Source organism: Passer domesticus, chromosome 9, assembly GCF_036417665.1.
Source record: "Passer domesticus isolate bPasDom1 chromosome 9, bPasDom1.hap1, whole genome shotgun sequence".
Lineage (NCBI taxonomy): Eukaryota > Metazoa > Chordata > Aves > Passeriformes > Passeridae > Passer > Passer domesticus.
Genome location: NC_087482.1, coordinates 33295882 through 33315772, shown reverse-complemented (window position 1 = coordinate 33315772; position 19891 = coordinate 33295882). Strand labels below are relative to the sequence as shown.

At 36.5% G+C, this 19891-nt stretch overlaps 1 protein-coding gene across 10 annotated transcripts in view; it reads right to left on the bottom strand.

The window, feature by feature from the left end:
- The window catches only part of CACNA2D3 (calcium voltage-gated channel auxiliary subunit alpha2delta 3), a 474873-nt gene that overhangs the window by 77125 nt on the left and 377857 nt on the right, over positions 1 to 19891 (bottom strand). For all 10 annotated transcript variants that reach the window (XR_010368516.1, XM_064432564.1, XM_064432563.1 and 7 more), the window contains 10 exons: positions 16971 to 17054; positions 11927 to 11998; positions 11633 to 11694; positions 9717 to 9784; positions 7993 to 8038; positions 7743 to 7840; positions 6819 to 6912; positions 5114 to 5209; positions 3879 to 4000; positions 3231 to 3311 (listed from right to left, as the gene is read on the bottom strand). Coding sequence is in view for 9 of the 10 variants with exons in the window: in XM_064432564.1 (XP_064288634.1) it covers positions 3231 to 3311; positions 3879 to 4000; positions 5114 to 5209; positions 6819 to 6912; positions 7743 to 7840; positions 7993 to 8038; positions 9717 to 9784; positions 11633 to 11694; positions 11927 to 11998; positions 16971 to 17054 (823 nt within the window). In the remaining variant the exon portion in view is untranslated. The remainder of the gene's footprint in view (positions 1 to 3230; positions 3312 to 3878; positions 4001 to 5113; positions 5210 to 6818; positions 6913 to 7742; positions 7841 to 7992; positions 8039 to 9716; positions 9785 to 11632; positions 11695 to 11926; positions 11999 to 16970; positions 17055 to 19891) is intronic.

The window sequence follows — 19891 nt, the reverse complement described above, 5'->3', positions numbered from 1 at the left end:
GCCCTTACATGAGCATCATAAAACACAGTTCCATCTTGACTTGCCTCAATCTTAATAGCTAAATTACTATCTAAATCCAGATATTCCATATTAGCTTCATCTTTGTCATCCAGAGGAACACTAATGTTCCAGGAATCTCACTAAATTTCAAGACTGGGGTCTAGGGTCATTCTCCTATTTTCAGTTCTTGTTAAGAAGAAGAAAAAAAAAAAGCCACCATAATTTACTCTTAATTTTGTAACTGAGCAATTTGAAGATGCTCAACATTTCAATATAATCTTGATATAGAAGACATGGTCATAGAAAACACTTAGCTAAAGAAATTTTGAACATAAATGTGTTGAAATCTAAAGAAAACCCTGCCTGCAGTACTACTGTCACTTCCCTCCTCCAACTAAACTGAACTCTGTATGCACAGCAATAAATATGATGCTACTACAGTTATATTAAACATTTATTTACATACCTTCTGTAGAAATTTGCATTCATTTAAGTAAAAAAAAAAAATCACAATCTCAATTGCAAGAAAGCAGGAGAGGTTTTAGAAAAAAAATTACATGGGCTTTTTGCCAAGAAGCAAAGAAATTCTGACAGGGAACTGGTATTAGTAGGTACAGATGGTGAAACAGCAGCAACACTCAATTCCTCTGCAGTAACAGTTGGCAGACTCACTGATTTCAGGGTTTTTTGCCTATTTTATGCAGTTGAATCTTTGTTATTTGCATTAAGCCTTAGACTTTTATATGAAATCTATATAAGTGATGGGTTTCCAAATAAAAAACTCAAAACCCCAGTAACAACAAACAAAAAATTCCACTACAAATGAACAACAACAAAAAAACCCAAAACCCAGTCCATGGATTTTGCAGTAAGAGTTGGTTTTGTTCCTTTTTTCCCCTCTCATGGGCAGGAATAACTCAGTTTTCCATTTTATAACAATGCTCTTATTTCTTTCTGCCAGATTTAAACTCTTGTAGTGATCTGTAATAAACAACATTCTGGCACAGCTTAATTTTCAGTCAAATCCCTCTAGGGAACAGAGTGATTTAACATGAAATGTGTATCCCGTCCTGCTGCTTACTGTAATCTACTCAGACCAAATGGGGATAAGGAATACTTACTTTACACAAATTAAAATGAGATGTTTTGGCCAAATTTGAACTCCAAAGGAGGTATTTGAAAACATTACCCATAATCTTACTTTAGTCTCCCAAGTCAAGCTAATAAAAACTTCAAACTTCTCCCATTTATCACTGCTCCAGTTTCTGCCACCAAATCCATTTTGCTTAACACAGAATATTGTCAGCCTTATAATAAAACCTAAAAATTTAACTACATGCTGGGTACTTTCTTGAAAGTTTTCTGAGGGAAAGTAGGACTGACAAGTCACATTCATGATCTTAAACAGAACAAGAATACGGCATACACTTCTTTGTCTCTGAGAGGCTGCAGCTGGGTGAGTGATAATTTTGTAGAAAAAAGTTTGTATGGACCCAAAGTGACCTCTCCCCAACAAGAAAATCACCTGAAAACACGCAATACAAGAGGGAAAGGAAAAATTATTCAAAACAAACTCTTAAAAATGCTTCATATTGTAAACAAAATATCTAGCACACAGTCTTTAACGTTTACAGAAGTAGAAATAAAAAACCACTGATGTGCTTCAGAGTGAAGGTACACTGCTCTTATCTTTCATGGCGTTATGCTTTTACAGATACCATGGAAATCTTCACGCTCTGGCATTAAAAAGCTTTCAACACCCTCTGTTTATTTTAGATAGAAAGTATGGGCCCCAAGCAATTTTAAATGTTCAATAATAACCAGAATTACTGGGGGAATGGAAACAACACTTGCTTTTCTCTTTTACAATTACTAAGAAACAAACAACCCCAAAGCTTGTTGATGGTGTACTAGAAGTAATAATGTGTTATACCTTCTCAATGTCAAAACCAAACTGCAAAAAATCGTGAGAAAATAATAAATATCTGGAAGTCTATTAACCCTAAACATTTTAGAGATGATAGAAAATTTCATCGTGAAACTTTTTCTAACTCCAAACAACTGAGAATTCTAGAAATATTGTAGAATTCTAGAACCTTCTTCCTGGTACAGTGAAAACACTCAATTACATTTTCAGCACTTTGCAGGTAGCTGCATTGACATTAGTTTATAAAGGCTCTTTTATGCTTTAACAGGAGTATGAAGTCAAAATTAAGGTTTCATGAAATGTTATAGAGGAGTTCAATAATTTCTGAAGAATCCATCTTGTGGATTGGAGTCAGAAAGCTGCTTTTCTATTGACCTTCTAAAATCTTTTCTTATCAATGGAAATATTCTGTATTTGAGGAAGCATATTTGAGATTTCCCATTTTAATGGCACATTCTTGTTCTTTCACTATTGTATTCACTGCATTTTTAATAGTATTTTAAATACAAGAAAAAAATAAGGTGGTTCTTGCTTTTGTGGTATGTATCTAATTTTTCCTGAGATAAGAAAGCTTGGTTTCTGGCAAAATAAATCATAAGACTTATCAAAATTCTTTCCTTCTTCAAGGTCAGTAACCATTGAAAACTAGGAAAAAAACTGGTCAGATAAACATCTGAACTTGAGCTAGGAACATCCAACAATTTCAAAATTACTTACTCTCATTTTGAAATCAGTGTGTTTTATCTCTATTCTGTAGCTGTCACACTTCACCTTTTAGTCTTTAGATACTGTTATACTCTTGGCTGACAGACAGTAGAGCTTTGTTATTGAATTTCTATGCTCTGAACAAACCACATCTCTGATAACCTAGACAAAACCACCACTGTTATAAAACAATCCTGTTATAGCACAGAATTTTCAAACTTGAAGCCTGGGTGGAACATTTGCATATCAGATAGTCCTTTCTTATATTTCCTTTTCTTTATCATAATAATCTGATTTATGATGATATAGAATTGTGTCTACCAAAAAATGCTTTACAGATAATGGTCAAAAAGTCAAACTCAATAGCTCACAGGAAGGTCTGAGAGTCAATTAATAAAGGAGCAAGTTCTTGGAAGAGGAAACATTAAATGCTTTCCACACTGAGTCATCCAATTATATCTTACAGGTGCAACTGCATCCTTTTCTCTCTCTTCTGAAAGGATTTGATATCTACACCTGCTAACCCAAAAGAGAAAGTAAGGAACTCATAAACTGATTAATGAAAATTAACAACATGAATAAACTACAACAATTGTACCTGCAACCACTGGAGATTTCCTGTCATCCAGAAGCTGAATAGCAGTACTGGCTGTCACCACATTGCTCTTGTTGGCAGTTTCTGTGGGGTGTATTAAGGGGAAAAAAAATGAAACAATCTATTACAAAATGAGGAAATTCAGGGGTTTTTTTCCTCCCTGGTTTTAGATAACAGTCTATGTGGATATAGTGTTCAGAAAATAAAACAAGGAACATCACATATGCACAGAACATACTGGCACTGGCATTTTAAATTCCCCAGCATGCCAAAAACAAGCTTAAACACTGAAATGACCCATCAGGCTTTGCCTCCCCTGCTAAAAGGGGCAGTGAAGGTAACAACTGGCAGGGCTTCTCAATAGTGTGGACATTTACCCTGCTGGACTTTTGCTGCTTAAAATACTTGTTAAAATGTAGTTCTACCTGCGTAAATACTAAATGAAAAGTGTCACACCACACTTTGGGGTTTCTCTTGCAGCCCCATGAAGGACACACCTGGTCAAAGGACCTGTGAAGTAGCTGCAAATTTCAGTGCCTATTTCAGATCAATATTTGAGATCAGCTACAAAGCCCACTCTGTAATGACACACTAGGAATCCTTTCAGCAACATGCATGGTTCAGAATCCAAGGAATGACAAAATTACAGACCTGTGCTGAATGGGATTGAGTAGACAAAGCTCCCAGGTATTTGTTCAGCAGCTCTTCTGTACCAGAGTGGAAAATGGTCAGCATTAAAAATGTTCTCCTTATCTTCAGCTGTCAGGAAGTCTCTTGAGAAAAAAAGAGAGAAAGAAAACAATTGTTGTTTGTTGCATGGCACACAATAGTTTCTAGCTTTGAAAGACAAAAGAAAAGCAATCTTTTACAAAAGAAAATGGTTTAGCACAATTTTTCTAATAACACTTGTTCAACAAAAGAGTTAAATTTAGTTACTAATAATTATTTGTGACACACAATAACTTTTGTTGTGAAAGACGTAAAAAACAGTACCTCTAAGTACCACTGAAATTGTTAAATACTGAATAAATAAAAATGCTTAGACTAAAAAGCCTTTTTCTTCAGCCAAATATAACAACTGTGAGCTGCACAACATGGAAAAGGCACTGGAGCTTTGCTGGTTTGTTGCCACTGGCATTCACTCTTAGGTAGTGAAAAAAAAAAGGTAATTTTACAGCCTATGTTCAAAATACTATGTAGGGGGTGGTAGTGGACAACCAAATACTTTATTCCTCAATAATTTCAGGGAATGCTAAAAGAAGAAAATTTATGTCAAGCACAATTACAATGTCCACTCCATTGTTCTGGTTTTCTGTCTGACAGTGACAAATTGTAGTGCTGTTGATGTCACCTACTTGTACAACAATATCTGTCTTCAGATAAGCCTGTAGAACTTTATATTCAATCAAGTTAGCTTATCATAAATATCAAGCACAGATTTTCTTTTACATGTATAACACCTCCACTAGATCACATGTTCTCCAAGGAAAACAGGAAATTCTTGTACAAAGAGGTCTCTTGATTGCTCTTTCACCCAGTCCAATTCTGTCCCTTGGCTTTATTCAACATCAAAAATATTTTCCACAACAATGGTGCAAAATCCCTGCAAAAGCCTACAGGTATTTGTTTTCAGGTGGTGTAGTAAAAGGTGTAGCATATTTGTAATTTCTCTGAAGAGAGATGTGAGGCTGGAAGTGTGTGCAGGGAGAGCAGATTTATAGGCTACAGGTGTAAAATAGTTCATTGTTCTAAATGTTCCAGTCAAAGAAATAATTTAAGGGAACCTAGGATATCTTTCTAACTTGTTCTGTGTAAAGACTTCATAAAATAAATTATTTTTTTCCTCTCTTTTCTCTCCTGGCTGCCAGGCACAGTTTGTTGCTCACTGGTTGGTCAGCTGCTCTGGGCCCACAAAGAGGTTAATCCGAGAGAGTCCAGTCCGTGTCCCAAGGAAAGCAACTTCCACCCCCTTGTCAGAGTTCCTGAAACACAGCACAGCACAAGCAGAGCCAAAGCTTCAGACAGCGAACAGATAAAGCTGCTTCACTACCACAGAAAGCACAAGAGTACATGTCTTTAAGATTACTCTAAACATAGTTCCCTTATTTATTGATTCACTTTTCAATGCTGGTTTTTAAGTTATAGTCATCTGGGGTTTGACTAGTATGCAATGTAGAAATGCTATTTAGACTAAGAATCCATAAAAAGCCAAACACAATAAATTTTGTAGGATCTGTAGGAAGGGATTACATGGATAGAGTAATAGAATAAAAAGGTGTGGCATAGCTATACACAAACTGTTTAATAACCACTGGCACACAGTGATTCTGAGATAGGCAGGAGTTCCAGGTCTTACTCCCAGTCCATTCAACATCTCTGTGCTATATTTAAGCTTCAAGTCATAGCTGTGACTATTTCTCAGGTAAGCAAACATTTTTAAACAGGCAGCTGAGAGTTAAGCTCAGCTGCCATCAGGACAAGTTTTAGGTGCTAGATCTTGGGAAAAAAACCATGGCAAGCAACTTAAACTTCCTGAACTCCTCTGCTGCACTGTTATCAGTACCAAGCTACTTTTAAAATTCTTGTATGGCTGCAAGAACTTCAGTCCCATTACCACAAAACCAGGGACCAGAGCCATTTTTTTGTTTCATTAATGAGACAAAATGAAGCAAAGTCAGAATCTGAAAGAGCTTCAAAAGTCTCCGCCTGGCATCATTCCACAGCTGTCCTTGTGCTTTGAATCTGTTATTTCATTGTGTAGGATGACACCTTGCACCTCTCAGTGGCCACAGTTTATTAACATGCCACAATTTCTTATCTATATCTTCCCAGAGAAGGCTGGATAGCTCTTTGATGAACCAGATCTTATAATGTTGCTTTTATTCATTCAGGAGAAGTACATGCTATACAGCAAAGTATTTTTTCATTCAACTTTTAGAAAATTGCTGAAATTTAGGAAAATCTGGTCAGGATAATCTCCAGAATTGCCTTTCAACCATTGTATTTCATGCAAACTGCCAAGTTTAACACCTGTTTACTCCAATATGGATACAATCTTGTTACTTAACACCTTAGTACATCATAGCACAAATTAATAAAGTAGAAGATATAAACTCTGAAAAGGACTGGCTCATCTTCTGACACTCCCTAACAGGAATTTAGACCCCAAATAGTTCTGGAAAATAAACAAATAAAGGATTAAAGAAATTCTTTTCCAGTGCAAGTTTTTCTATATATAATTTATTCTGAGACAAGTATCAATTTTATCAATAATTTTGATAAATTTTGCATTAAATTTTCCAAGTACCCTTTGTTAAAAATACACAGAAGTATAAGTTGCAATTAGGGTACAATTTCACCAGTTTTATTGTGGAAATTTCAGCTAATCATCATGACAATCTGTAAGATAAACACTTCAGACTGAACTCAAAACACTTCAGACTGAACTCAAATTTGGTGGCATTTAGGATCAGACAGTATAATATATTCATGGACATCAGGATTTGTTAGACATTCCACCAGTTCATGAATGTAAGTAATAAAAAACACAGCCATGACTGATGAATAATGATGGACACAAAGACAACTTACTCTGATTTATTCAATGCTAGACTGGTCCAATAAGCTTCAATTGGTGCACTCACAACAGCATCAAACAAAACTTCCTGGATCAATTCTTTATCACCTACAACAGAACAATAAAATCAGTAAATTTATGTGCACATAAAGACTTCTTTTAGATGACTAAACAATAGGGTTTTCTTACATTTTACTTTATCTGTGATATGCTCTCAAACTTTTTGCACTAGAAAGCATTTACTACATAATATTACACTGGATTTTACCACAATGCAGTTTTTCACATATAATTTCATTGTATTAGTAAAAGTTTTAGGTCAAAACCCAATGATACTCCACTTTATGTAACTCTTTCATGTATATATTATCTAATGCTCATGGTCTGTGTGTGCCATAAGGTTAAAAACAAGTAGGTCCAGTAACAGTCAAAAAAACTCTGCATTTCTGCAAACATACAGAATACGCACCTATCTGAATTTTTTATTCTGCTTTGCAGTTCAGAAATGCTGATTACATATGCATCCTCCCTAAAATACTCATGAAGTATCAGGTATATTCTTTAGAGGTGTGATCCAAGGATTGATTCCTATCAGTCCTGCGTAATTTATAAAACCAGATGGAGTGATAGTTTTGCATAGTACAGCTACACCATCTGAACAGAAACTTGAATGTTTGGTACAGTCACATAGTTTACTGTAAAAGTTTATAATTTTTATAATAATTAATACTACTACTAATACATAATTAATTATAATAAATAATAATACTTTTTTGATATCATGAGAAAAGCTCAAAACTATATGAAATTGCAAAGCAACTTTAGCTAAGCAATCCTATCACTGGTTGAACTAAGTAGCTTTGCATTTTGCAGAAGGTTAAGTATGACAGTTTTTAGCTGGATAAAGCCTGCAAATCCACATTTAACCCAGTACTTGCATTGGAGCAGGGGCTCCTTCCCTGTGAGGTAGCGTTTGATTGCTTCCAACTGAGTCATCTGCCGGTGCTCGGGGTGCAGGTCAGTGTTGCAGTAGGACCTGTGAACACGTTGTCAAAACAGTAAAAAGTTATATGTACAAGCACAATCTTTCTTTGTCTTTGAACATAAAGGATTGGGCTCTGCAGGCACAAACAATATGAAACCAAGGAGGGTAACAGACACTAATTTCATGCTTTATTTAAGGCTTACCATTCGTCTGCTAAAGATACATCAGGGTGTTCTAAATCATGTAAACCTGTAACAGGAATAATAATGGGTTATTTAGGGAGAAGTCTGGGTAACAGATGGTTATTTGCATACACTCCATAATATAAACCCTTCTTGGAAAGTGCATTATTACCATAATGAAATAAATCACAGTAAACTATGTTCAAATACACTTTAGGGCCTAACAAACTGGCAAAACTAGTTAAATCAGATCTAAAACCAAAAAGGTAAGAAAAAAAATTGTGCTGATATGTTTAACTTATGTGAGTTACTCACATAATATATTTAAAGTTTAGAAGACAATTTCAGCAAAGACAAATGCAAAATGGTAACAGCCTCCTGTTCATACTCCCTTGTTCTCTTTGGCCAGTAAAATTCTTTATGCTGAAATACACACTTCTCATTTCATGTGAGCTGTTCTCCTCTCTTATAAAGAAAAATTCATTAAGGACAATTCCCTCAAAACCTAATCATACAGCCCATGAACACAAACAGCAATTTATGGGATTGTTCAGAAAAGGTTTTTTGTACTAACAGGTCACATATATGCTTGTAAATAAGAACTATATCATTAGTTATATAGCACAATAAAAATGTACTTTGGCAATTTTAAAAACTCTTAAACCACTTATCAATAGACAATAAGCAACCAGGGTTCAGAAGGCAGCATCTGGGTCTAACCCCCCGGAGTACACAATGAACAAGGACAGAGCAACCGTGGCTAAGGAGGGCATGGAAACCAAAACTGGAGCTAAAATTGTGATCCCTGGGGAGGACAGAGAGATGAAGGGAGAAAGAATCAGTGAAGGTAAGAGTGGGAACTGTTATGGTTCCGTTAATATTTCTGGGATGCATCTGGGACTCGGACTGCCTGAGATGTGTGGCTGGATTAAAGAACATCAGTGAGCGGGATGTTGGGAACAATCTGGGGAGGGAGCAGCTCCAAGTCTCCTGTTGTGCCTCCTTTGCAGCTCACGCGCAGATACTCAAACCTCAAGGCACTTATTTTCATATGTGTTCTAAGTAGAAGAACAGCCAAAGAACAATGACCTGAAGAAATTAACTTCTTGTTTAACAACACTGACAAAACAAGAAGGAGAATCGGAAATAGAGACTTCAGCATAAAATCTGAAAGCATTGAAACACTTTTTGCTCAGCAGCTTCTAAAATTTTCAACCTTCTTTTCAACATTCTGAAATGCCTCCACTCTTTCTTCATCTCCAGAAACCTTGCCAAACAACTGTGACTCACACAGTTGACTCCTCCACTCATTTAATTGGGGACTAATCAAAAAGCAAAACCAAAGAACAGTTCTTTCCCTGGGTACTTCTACTACTGTTACAAACATGTAAATCCTTGTAGCTAATGCACATACCAGTTACAGCTCAGAAAGATTTCACAATGTATAGTCTGTGAACAAAACCAACAGACATTACAGTGCTCTTAGTAGTTACTTCATTCAGAAAACACCACAAATAATTAACATTGGGCTATGACTTGTTCTCTGAAATACTGAGAGAAGAGGATGGAAGATGATCCCATCTAAAGAAGACTCATTAACAGTCTGACTATGCCTGAAAGCCTGTGAAGTAAAATATTTTTAATGAAAAAACAAGTCTAACACTCTTATGGAATCTGCAGACAAGGAACTGCCAAATTAACAATAAAACTACTGTGTAAGCCACATGAGAAGGTAGGTACCTTACCTTCTTCTACAGTTACATTCCCTCTGAAGAAGTATTTTCCATGTCCTCTAGAGAGAGCCACACCTAAACTGTGCAGAGAAATAAAGCAGACCTTGAAATCTGTGAGACAAACAATAGCAGACATTCAGAGCTACTTTCATTTTTAACATTTCCAGCTCATTTTCTATGATTAACTTAAAACTGTTTGTTTCCAAACCCTCACCAATTATATTTATTGTTCAATTAGTTGCTTCAACTATGTCTCAGTTCTGATGTGCCTGCAACAATTGGCTGTATTTATGTCTGCTTAGAGGTGCAGTAAACCATTATTCGCTGGCAAACTAATAAATGAGCCCCTCCAAGCTCACTGCTGTTCACCCAGCATGAGATTTCTTCAGCTGAGCCTTGAACATGACCATGGCCTTACAATGATGGAGACAATTTTTTGTAAATCAGACGAAGCTGTTTAGAAACTACAGAAGCGTGGGAATTGATGGTGCTACTGACAGGAAAAGAATTTCAAATGTGACAACAGCATCATGACTCCTCCTGGACTAATTTTTCTGTGTTTCATATTTTTAGCTAGCATAGCTCTTTTGTATTGACTTCAGCTTCATAAATTCTCAACAGTTACGCACTGTGTTTTGGTCTGGTTTTCAGTCTACCATTTAAAACATCCAAGTTTAATGAAGTGGCTGGGGGATCCCATGCCTCTTGCTATTGAACACAAACACAGAATACCTTCTGGCATTCATTCATTCATTGAAGAGGATTATCCTGAGCTAGGAATCTGCAGCAATCAGCAAGACTGCAAATGCAAGAACATGGAGAGGCACCAAATCCAAGAGCACACAAGCTGCAATCAACAGCTCAGTCTGGGAAAGGGCTGAACACTAAACATCTTTGACACTACAGTGTGCAGTTAGTTGTCCCAAATCTACACAATAACCCAAAACTAGATACACACCATGTTGAAAAAGGAGTTTTCCTAACTATATTTCTGTCCTTAGCACCATAACCCACACTACACACATGCACATAGCCCGATTTCTGTTTAGCTAATAATGCAAGAGTGCCAGTGCCAAAGAAAAAACAAACAAGTAAACAAAAAAAAAGAAAAACAAACAGCAACCAGAAAAAAACTCCACAACATGAAAACAAAACAAAAAACCCACTGAGTATTACAACCCATCAGTAAATTTTAACATGCATTAGAGGGCAGAGGAATGTGCCTGTAGTTTCTCTGTGTGGTAATGTAGCTCAAGTTATGTGAAACTCTTCCATTGAAGAAAATTTCATTTGAGTATCACAAATGCCAAACTCCTGCCTCAATTGCAAATTACAGTTAGGGCTCTTTTGTTAGTGGATTATTTCTAGTTCAAATATGAGCATTTTTAAAGTGACTACCTGTTTTTCCTTTTCTTTTTTTTTTTTTCCTCCTAAAATACATGCAAAAATTACCAGCTTACTTGGTTTTAGTTATAGAAATCCACTGAAGGTCGTTCAGAGAAAAAAAACATCCAAACCTCAAATTGGAAGTGAAATACTATCTCATTTTACATTACATTCTTGTTGTGGAAAAAAATAATAAAATGGGGCTCAAGATGTAGTTACTTAAATGGATTATAGTATTTATAGCTCTCCAAGTACTTGCGAAAACCTTTCGTTCAATGTAAACCTCAACTGAATATTTTTTCAATGAAACGTAAGCCATGACAAACACTGTGAGTTTGCCTGTGTGAGCTTGCACAAACTTTCCATCCCTGGAAAAGCTGAAAGGAATGCTGGTAGGCTCCTTTTCCTTGCTATTTTCAGCATTGTCCAGGGATATTTCATTGTCAGCCTGTGCTGATGAGCTTTTAATGAGTTCACAAGGTCTGTATAAGCACAAATCCAATGAGTTGGGTGAAATGTCCATTTATTATGGCCAGCTCTACCTGAATGGAGTACCCTTGATGTCTGTATAATAGTAGTCATTTGTCATCACCAGGACCCGCTTCTAGATTCAGAACAAGAAAGTCAGAAGGAGAGAGGGGAAGAAGTTAGTTTGCTATAAGAAATGTATAAAAGATCAAGAGGTTAGTCACTGACATAATTAGAAGCAAAGTTTACATTCAGTGGCTGAAAAAAAAATATACTGCAGGGAACCATATTTATAGCAACCTTAAAAATAATTTTAAAATTATCTGCTTGATTTATGTTTAATTAGAATAGTATTAAAGACATTTTACCCCTTTGTCCACTGTCTTCTTCACTTCCATGGAGAATTTTCCTGTTTTCCGGTTCACCATTGCATTTCGAAGCTGAAATGAAGGAACTGTGTGTCAATTCCTTTATTTACTTCTTCTGTAATCCTTTAAGCTCTGAGCTCTCCAGTACACTCATTTGGCCTAAGCAGCACTCAATTTTCTTCATTCCTTCATTTCCAATAATTCTACTGCACACTGGAGACCCCATTTACAGATTTTATTAGTGACTGTACAGGCCAAGGCTCCTGCCATACTATTTCAAGCTAAGGTACATAAGATAGGAGCTCTCAGCATCCTTCATAGTAAAATACCTTTTTGTGTAGTAATCTGGATTTTATTTGGTATGAACAGTGTGACCTCTATTCTTCATGGCAAGGCAAGGACTATATTCCTAACTGGATTTAGCTGGTTAGACCTGGGCCCAGTGTTTAAATACATCAACAATGACACAGGTAACAAGAAAGCAAAAAGAGAGAAAACTCCTTATCTTACACTATTTATTCCGCTTAAGAATCTACATTGGGCTGCATCCTTAATGAGCACCAGAAACTTTATCCTAACTGCATAAAAAATTAGCACTAGCCCATGAAAACCAGAATGGCAGCCCAGTGCATCAGAATGTGATCCAGGGGGAACACACAGACAGAGTGCTTCTCAATTCCCTCTTGCTGTCCACTGGTGTCCAGGGACCCCTCAAAAGGCATTAAATTTTAGCTCTGTAGTGGAAGCCCTAGGCCAGTCACAACTTTAACAATTGGCCTGGACCTCTCCACATCTTCCAAAAGACATTTTAAACCCCTTTCAAAAAATGTTTCATTGCTTTATAAACCAAAAATTCAGAGAAGCTAGGAAAAAACAGAAAACAAATGGAATACAATTATTTAGCTGCTGCTCTGCAAGTTAAATCTGATACTTTTTAGATCACCACTCCAAACCCACACTCTTTTCCTGTAACTTTTTTTTCCTGCATGAGCTACAGTCTCCCAAACCTGGGAGCTGCAACGTCCCCAGCCCATCATCTCTCAAAACTCTGCCCTTAGCACACCTTGGTGCTCCCTGCCTTCCTCCCAAAGCACACACAACCTCTCTCAGAGATGAACGTGCCATGATGGTGAAAAGATTTAAAAAACCCAACAAGCATCCCCCACCCTGTAAGCCAAAATAACCATCAGTGTCCCCAAGGATGAGGACAGGGCTCTGGGCTAAAACTGAGGAAAGACAAGACAGGTGTTTTGAGAAATCCTCAGCCTTCAGGTTTTGAATTTGCCTATTCATCAGTTCACTTTAGGGAAGAAATGAAAAAGTTGCTGTTTAACAGTTACACCATCCACAAATGGAAATATTTAATTTGAACACTTTTAAATTTACTAATGGAAGAGCTGAGTTATTTTGCTTTTTGTGGGAAAAGGCACCTATAGATCTTCCACAGCTGTAGTTTTCATTACAATTTGAAAATTCCACTATTACAAGTCAATTTAGGTTTTAAAATGCAGAAAAATATTGGCAAATTGAGCATTTTTATGTATCTTCTATTGCATATCTATCTAAACACAATTTTGGACATCATGTTCCTGCTGAATAAATATCTCCTCTTCTACAGTACCTCATGCCAGATTGAGCAATTCAGTTGAGTTTTAATGAGAAATTGTGAAGACAAACATCAATGTGCTCTGCAGGCTGAGTTAGTTGGAGGGGAAAGAGAACCACCAAACTTGCCAGTGAAATATCTAGTTGTATTCTCACAAACAAGTTGAGCATGGCTGACCTATCAAAAACTGCAAACTTTGCAGCTCTTTAAATTTAATTCTAGGGCATCTAGATTTGAATTAACAGTCTTACTCTTCTGTCAGTGAGTGTAAAAGAATAATTTTTAGCTGGAGGCATATATAAAATAAAGCATATATTTTACTGTAGATTTTTTTTAACAATACATAATAGGCAATTCTGGAAATAGTTTCCTATTTTAAGTTTTGTGGTTTTGGACTTGGAGAGCTGGTCTTAATTAACCATCTACTTTCTAACATTTACAGAACAGTTCCATTTATCTTTAACATGGTTTTCATTTTTCTCCTATTGGTGCCTGCAGTTGTCTAAGACCCATTCCTCCCACAAGCCTCAGGCAAGTCATAGATTTACTAAAAGGATCTCCAAACTCTCAGTAGTGTTTAGGATCAAGTCTGCATGTGGGATTTAGAGTTTTATACTCTTTTCTTTTTTTTTTCCTGCTTGCTGTGATTGCATTTCTTGGCTTTGTAATCTGGTTTCTCAGCTCTTCTGCAGTTTCATCTCCCTCCTCAAATGCATAAAATAAGCACTGCCTCAGTTGGCTTCAAGCCCCAAAACATTCATTCATGGTCTTTTTTTTTTTTTCTTATTTGGAAAAAAAAAATATTTCATTCAGCTAGAAATTATACCAGAAGAATTGTAGGTGAGTTAATGAGAAAAAGGTTTCTATCCAGATTGAAACTTCTCCTCTTTGGTACTGTGTATTTGCAAATCTTAGTGGAAGACATTCTTAACTTAACAAGCTCATGCTAAAATCTCTGTTTCTAATAAAATGCCTTAACAGCAAGATAGCAGGTATTGTTAACCTGGAAAATGAGCTGATATATTTATGACAACAATTTTCACAGTGAAAAAAATTCTAACCTTAGTTTGGCCACCTTTTCCTCATTGGATCACTGAAGAAAACCCATGTCTTCACCTTTCAGAGTAATAAGCATTATTGCTCCTTCAACAAAATATCTTTCAATCAATTCCTAACAACTCAGTTTCACTGCTGCAGCATGAGATCATTCTATATTCTTGGAAAACTACGCAACCATGAAATAAATGTGGCAAAAAGTAAGAAAATGTCTTAATCAGCTTCTACGTAAGTGTTTCATGGGAGAAAAAAATACCAGTAGTAGAATATGTTATTAAAAGCAGCTATATGAATACATTAATTCTTTGCCTCTGCAGTTGAATAAACAATGCTTTACTACTCAAGCTTGGAAAAAATCAAGAACATCAAATATAAGGCCTTGGGTGAAACAGAGCCACATGTAGCTTGTTTCTGTGTTACAATTAAAAATTTATTTTTAAGAAACATAGGTGAAATATTCAGATTAATTGCATGTATATATTTTTTATCAAAATGAGAAATAAATTTTTTGCAGCCCTCAGATTAGACAAAACTCAATTTTTTAAGAAATTTTCAGAAAAAGTGATGGAGCTTATGCCTCAATCAAAGGCAGCACTTAGAGAAAGCTGAATCTGGACTTTCATGTGTACTCAGGTAGAATCTCAATTATAAATAAAACTTGACTTTTAATGTCACAGAAATAGCTCAATGTCCCATTATCTGAACCACTGAACTTCTACTGAGATATGATTAACAAAGTGAAAATTAAGCAGAGGAAATAATGGAAGAAATATAAAGGAAAGAAAAAAAAACCAAGGAGCAATAATAAGATAATTAATGAAGATTTAAAGAAGAAAAATCATGAAGGTTTAAAATCTGTGTGTAACTACAACAATAACATTTGAAAGGACAGAGGAAATTTTAAAAGGTCATTGGCAGAGAAACTGGTTGAATAATAAAGGATCAAAGTTAAGAGAAAAAACAGGGTATAAAACATGAGGCCAATGAGATTGCCAAGATTGCAGAAGCCTGCTACAAAATATGAAAATCTTATTAGGAAACCTTAAATAGTGTGTGCATAGAAAATGACACAAAGCTATAAAAACATTGAAAAAATTGGTGTGTGCACTCCAACACAAAACTTCAGCTTAGGAAGTGATGTGGCCTCTGAGGAGAGGCTGAGGACAATCTATCACCTGGTGAAACAGACCTTGCCTAAAACATAGATGAACTGCTCCACTATTCACCAAGGGGGCGGAGCAGGGAATGCAAGATATATATTTGGTAAGGGAGAAAAAAAATACAGACTTCTGTCAGGACAGAGATCAAGAAATTAGGACATCTGAAGACTGACAAGACTCCAGGGGCTGCTGTACGTGATCCATCCCAGATTTCGGAAGGACATGACACAGTAAATATGGGAACCTTCAGTGGATGTATTCAAACCTCTCTGGAAAAGTAGAGGTACGAGGGACTTGAGAGAAGCTAGCACAGGACTGATATTTGAGAAGGGATCCAGGAGACATCTATGAAAAACACAGACATGCAGTCGTGACTTTGGCAGGAGGGACCTTATGGGAAAAACTAAATTACGGGACAGAAAGGTGAACACCTGGAAAGTTACGATTTAATTAGGGACAGTCAGCACAGATTCACACAAAACGAATCATGCCTAACAAATCAGATTTATTGAGGAAGTGACAGAAAGAACAGGCAAAGGTTAAGCCATGGACATAAGGAAAGCTTTTGATACAGTACTGCAGAAAAGGCTAAGCCTGAAAGGTAAGAAAGAATAAGATAAAGAGCAAACTACAGAGTAGATGGAGCACTGAAAAGTTTGGTTAATGGAAAGCATTGTGTGATAGACACAGAACTCCTGCTCCTGCAGCTACCCATGTGTCTGAAATTAGAGTTTGGAGTGAAACTCTGCTCTGCACATTGGTCAAAGAATCCAATTTTGTTTATCCATCTGTTGTTTTTTGACTTTGTACATTAAGTAAAAACCTCCCATTACTTCCATTAAGGAAAATAGGATCTAATGGAAAGAAGTTCAGCTAATTTCTGAGTTTCATCAGTTGTCTGGGCCAGCCCTGAGGAGACATTCTATTCCTGTTTCTGCTGCTATATTTGCTATCCAGCACAAATACACAATGGGATGCATGGAGACTGCAAGGGTGATGAGTTTTACCAAAAATACAAAGAGTCTGTGTTTGTGGTGTATGCATACGTAAGGAAGAAGCAATGCAAAACAGTTATAAAATTCTGAATTAAATAAAAGGGTCTATTGTCCTCCCTTCCAGAGAGCAGTCAGGTGGCCTCTCTAATGACTACTTAAACAGTTTCCAGGTACAGTAGTGGGATGCAACAACGTCTTCTGACAAGGTTTTAAAACACATCACTTACCACATCATCTCTGTCTTCCCACTCCACCTCAGAAAGATCCACACTGCTGTAGTTAGGCTTTCTTCGTTTCTTCCCCTCTTCATACTGGTACAAAAAAGGTGGAATAGTTAGCACATCCTGTTTTATTTGCACAAAGATTTTTCACATCAGAAGATTTTAAAAAATTCTAAATGCAAACTGATGGTCTGCAATACATTTAGCAGTAGGTAGCTTGATTCACACAAAGTGAACAGTACTGCTGCAGAAATGCTCCCTGTGAACTAAAAGCCTAAAACTCCTGATCATTTGCATGATCTCTTGCCATGATGCAGAGCTTTTCTTGATGGACACACAGGGAGGTCAAACAGCTGTTGTACGTTCTTCTCCCCATATGGAAAATACAGGAGACCTTGGATCTTGAAGTTTATGTTAAATATCTCCAACTGGCTCTTTCAGCTGTGCAGGAAGTTATATTTACTGTAATCTTATCAACAAAATGTTTACCCATTTCACTTCAAACAAGATAAGATGCAAGTCTTTGGGAAGTATGGTGTTAGCATTTGCTGATATTTCATTTTATCTACAACTTCATGAGGAAAAGTAACATAGCAATAATGATAATGTAGGGGGTTTTATCACTCCTCACTGTTACGCTGTAAATCGCACATTTTAAATAAACATTCTTGTGACAAATTAATTTGACACCGAGGTGTTTATAACGTGGGAAATTCTGCCCTCTGCTGAACATTCAAAATCAGCCTCTTAGTGCAACCACACAAACCAGGCTCAGTGGAAGAAAGAAGTACTTAGGAAGAATAAAGAATCTGACTGGATAAGTAAAATTAGGAGAGTATATTTGAAAAAAAAAGAGTAAATTTGGGAGAGGATTGGCATAATGTGAAATCCAGTCTTTTATCAGGAGAAACCCCAAGTCTCTTTATGAGGTATGACAGGAGGCATTGTGATGTGTGAAACATCCCCAAATTGCTTTTGTGACTCCTCAGCAGCACCACAGAAGGATTGAAACTGTACCTGTAAGGCAATATATATGGTTGATTCTCCTCCCTCAGGCCAGGACCAACTGCACCATAAACCAAAGCTGTCAGAGCTTGAGACAAGCAATTCATCACCACAGCCAGCAGCGCAGGCACTTTCAATCACGTTCTGCAGATTACAGAGACCAAGGGAAAGCCTTGCTCTCTGAGCATTAAGAAGGTTGTTCCCATCCTTTTTTTTCTCTGAATTAAAAATTCTAATATAAATCTCACAGTTGCTTTTGTAGGCCACACTACTTAAAAATAGGAACAACAAAAGTCTCTCTGAACAGAAAACTTTTAAAATATCAAATACAGCATATTAACACAAAGAGATTTTGAGATGTAGCACTGTGAAGTTTCTCCTAGCATGGGCTTCACTGAGCTTCCTTAATTATTTTCATAAAAAATTGGATGCTGCAGTTTTTCTTACAGACAGTTCTTTTAGGAAATTCTGTGGGGAAAAAAAGATCACGAGTGAATTCTCATTCTTTTGTATAAAAAATTCCCAGTAACTTTGTTGGTGCAAGTTCTGAGAAGTGATGCAGATGCAATTGAAAAGTATTTTCATGTGCTTTCCTTTCCCTCTGCTAAAACCCACTGTTCTTGCAACAAGGTTGTCTACTTCTTCTCTACTACTATTCAACAGATGGGTAAAGAGATGTAAAGAACTTTTGCTTTCAGCATGTGTTCGTACTCCAGACTGTGAATTCAGGCAGCTCAGTCCTACAATTAATTTTTGCTCTGTGACAGCCCTGATAGCCAGAGAGATAACTATACCCAAATACTGAAGTACAAAATTTGCAGCCAATATAATTAAATCTCACAAGAAAAACATATGAGAGGATAACATCCCATTCATTACTAGGGCTTGATTTCTCTAGTTGTGTTTTGCAAGTCTTTCATTATGGTTGCAGTTATAGCAATATTATCTTTAATCTTCACAGGGAGTAACTACATCTATTCTCTGTGGCTGCACCAATTAACCAAATAAATCTTTGATCTGATTTAGTCATTCTAGAATAGAAATGGTTACAGGCAAGCTCTGAAATACTGAGAGCTGAACAGTGTTACAAAGACATGAGCTGGGATCATCTGAGTAGAGCAAACAGCTCCTGTACTGACTCCAATGTTTAATCACATCCTCCCTCACAGATGTTGAAGAGCTTCTGGGCTATACTGCATTCTCAGACATGTGCAGATTTTTATTTAGGACAAGAAAAGTTGATCTTGTGTGTGTGACAGCAGAACCAGGCTTCAAACCCAAGGCAAACTATTAGCATCATATTACAGGGCTGGTATTTATTTTAATCATATAGATTCCACACCTTGCACTCAGAGAGCAAAAACCAAAAGCAAACAAATGAAGATCTGGATAAAACACCCAAACTTCTGCAGAAAAGAATCAGAAGCATTCATGTCTTAAAAATTCATAAAAGAAGACACAAAGCCAAAATCCCAACAGTCAAGCAAGACTTAGGCTCTATAAGCATTTACAGGAATTGCAAGTGCACTTAAATGCATTTAGGACAGGAACTAATAATCTTCACGAAAATATCGCCTTATTCCCAGCAGTAAATTTACATTATGCTGATGTAAACAGGGCATCAAACACCAATGCAAACAGATCAGATATAAAATACTTAATAAAAGTAATGCTGAAATGTCCATTCTCCTCTAGCTTCTTTCTGATTTTATTGCCTAACTAATTTCTTAGTAAAAGTTATTCATGGACACTGAAGCAATTCTCGGGGTTTTAAAAATAGAATTCATCTATATTTTCTTCTCTGGTAGCAAACCTAATCTAACCTTTTATCTCTGAGGCTCCTGGGTAAAGTATAAAATGCTGATTGAAGCCTGAAGCCAAACCCATCTGCAAAATTACTATAAAGCATTGAAAAAATCATT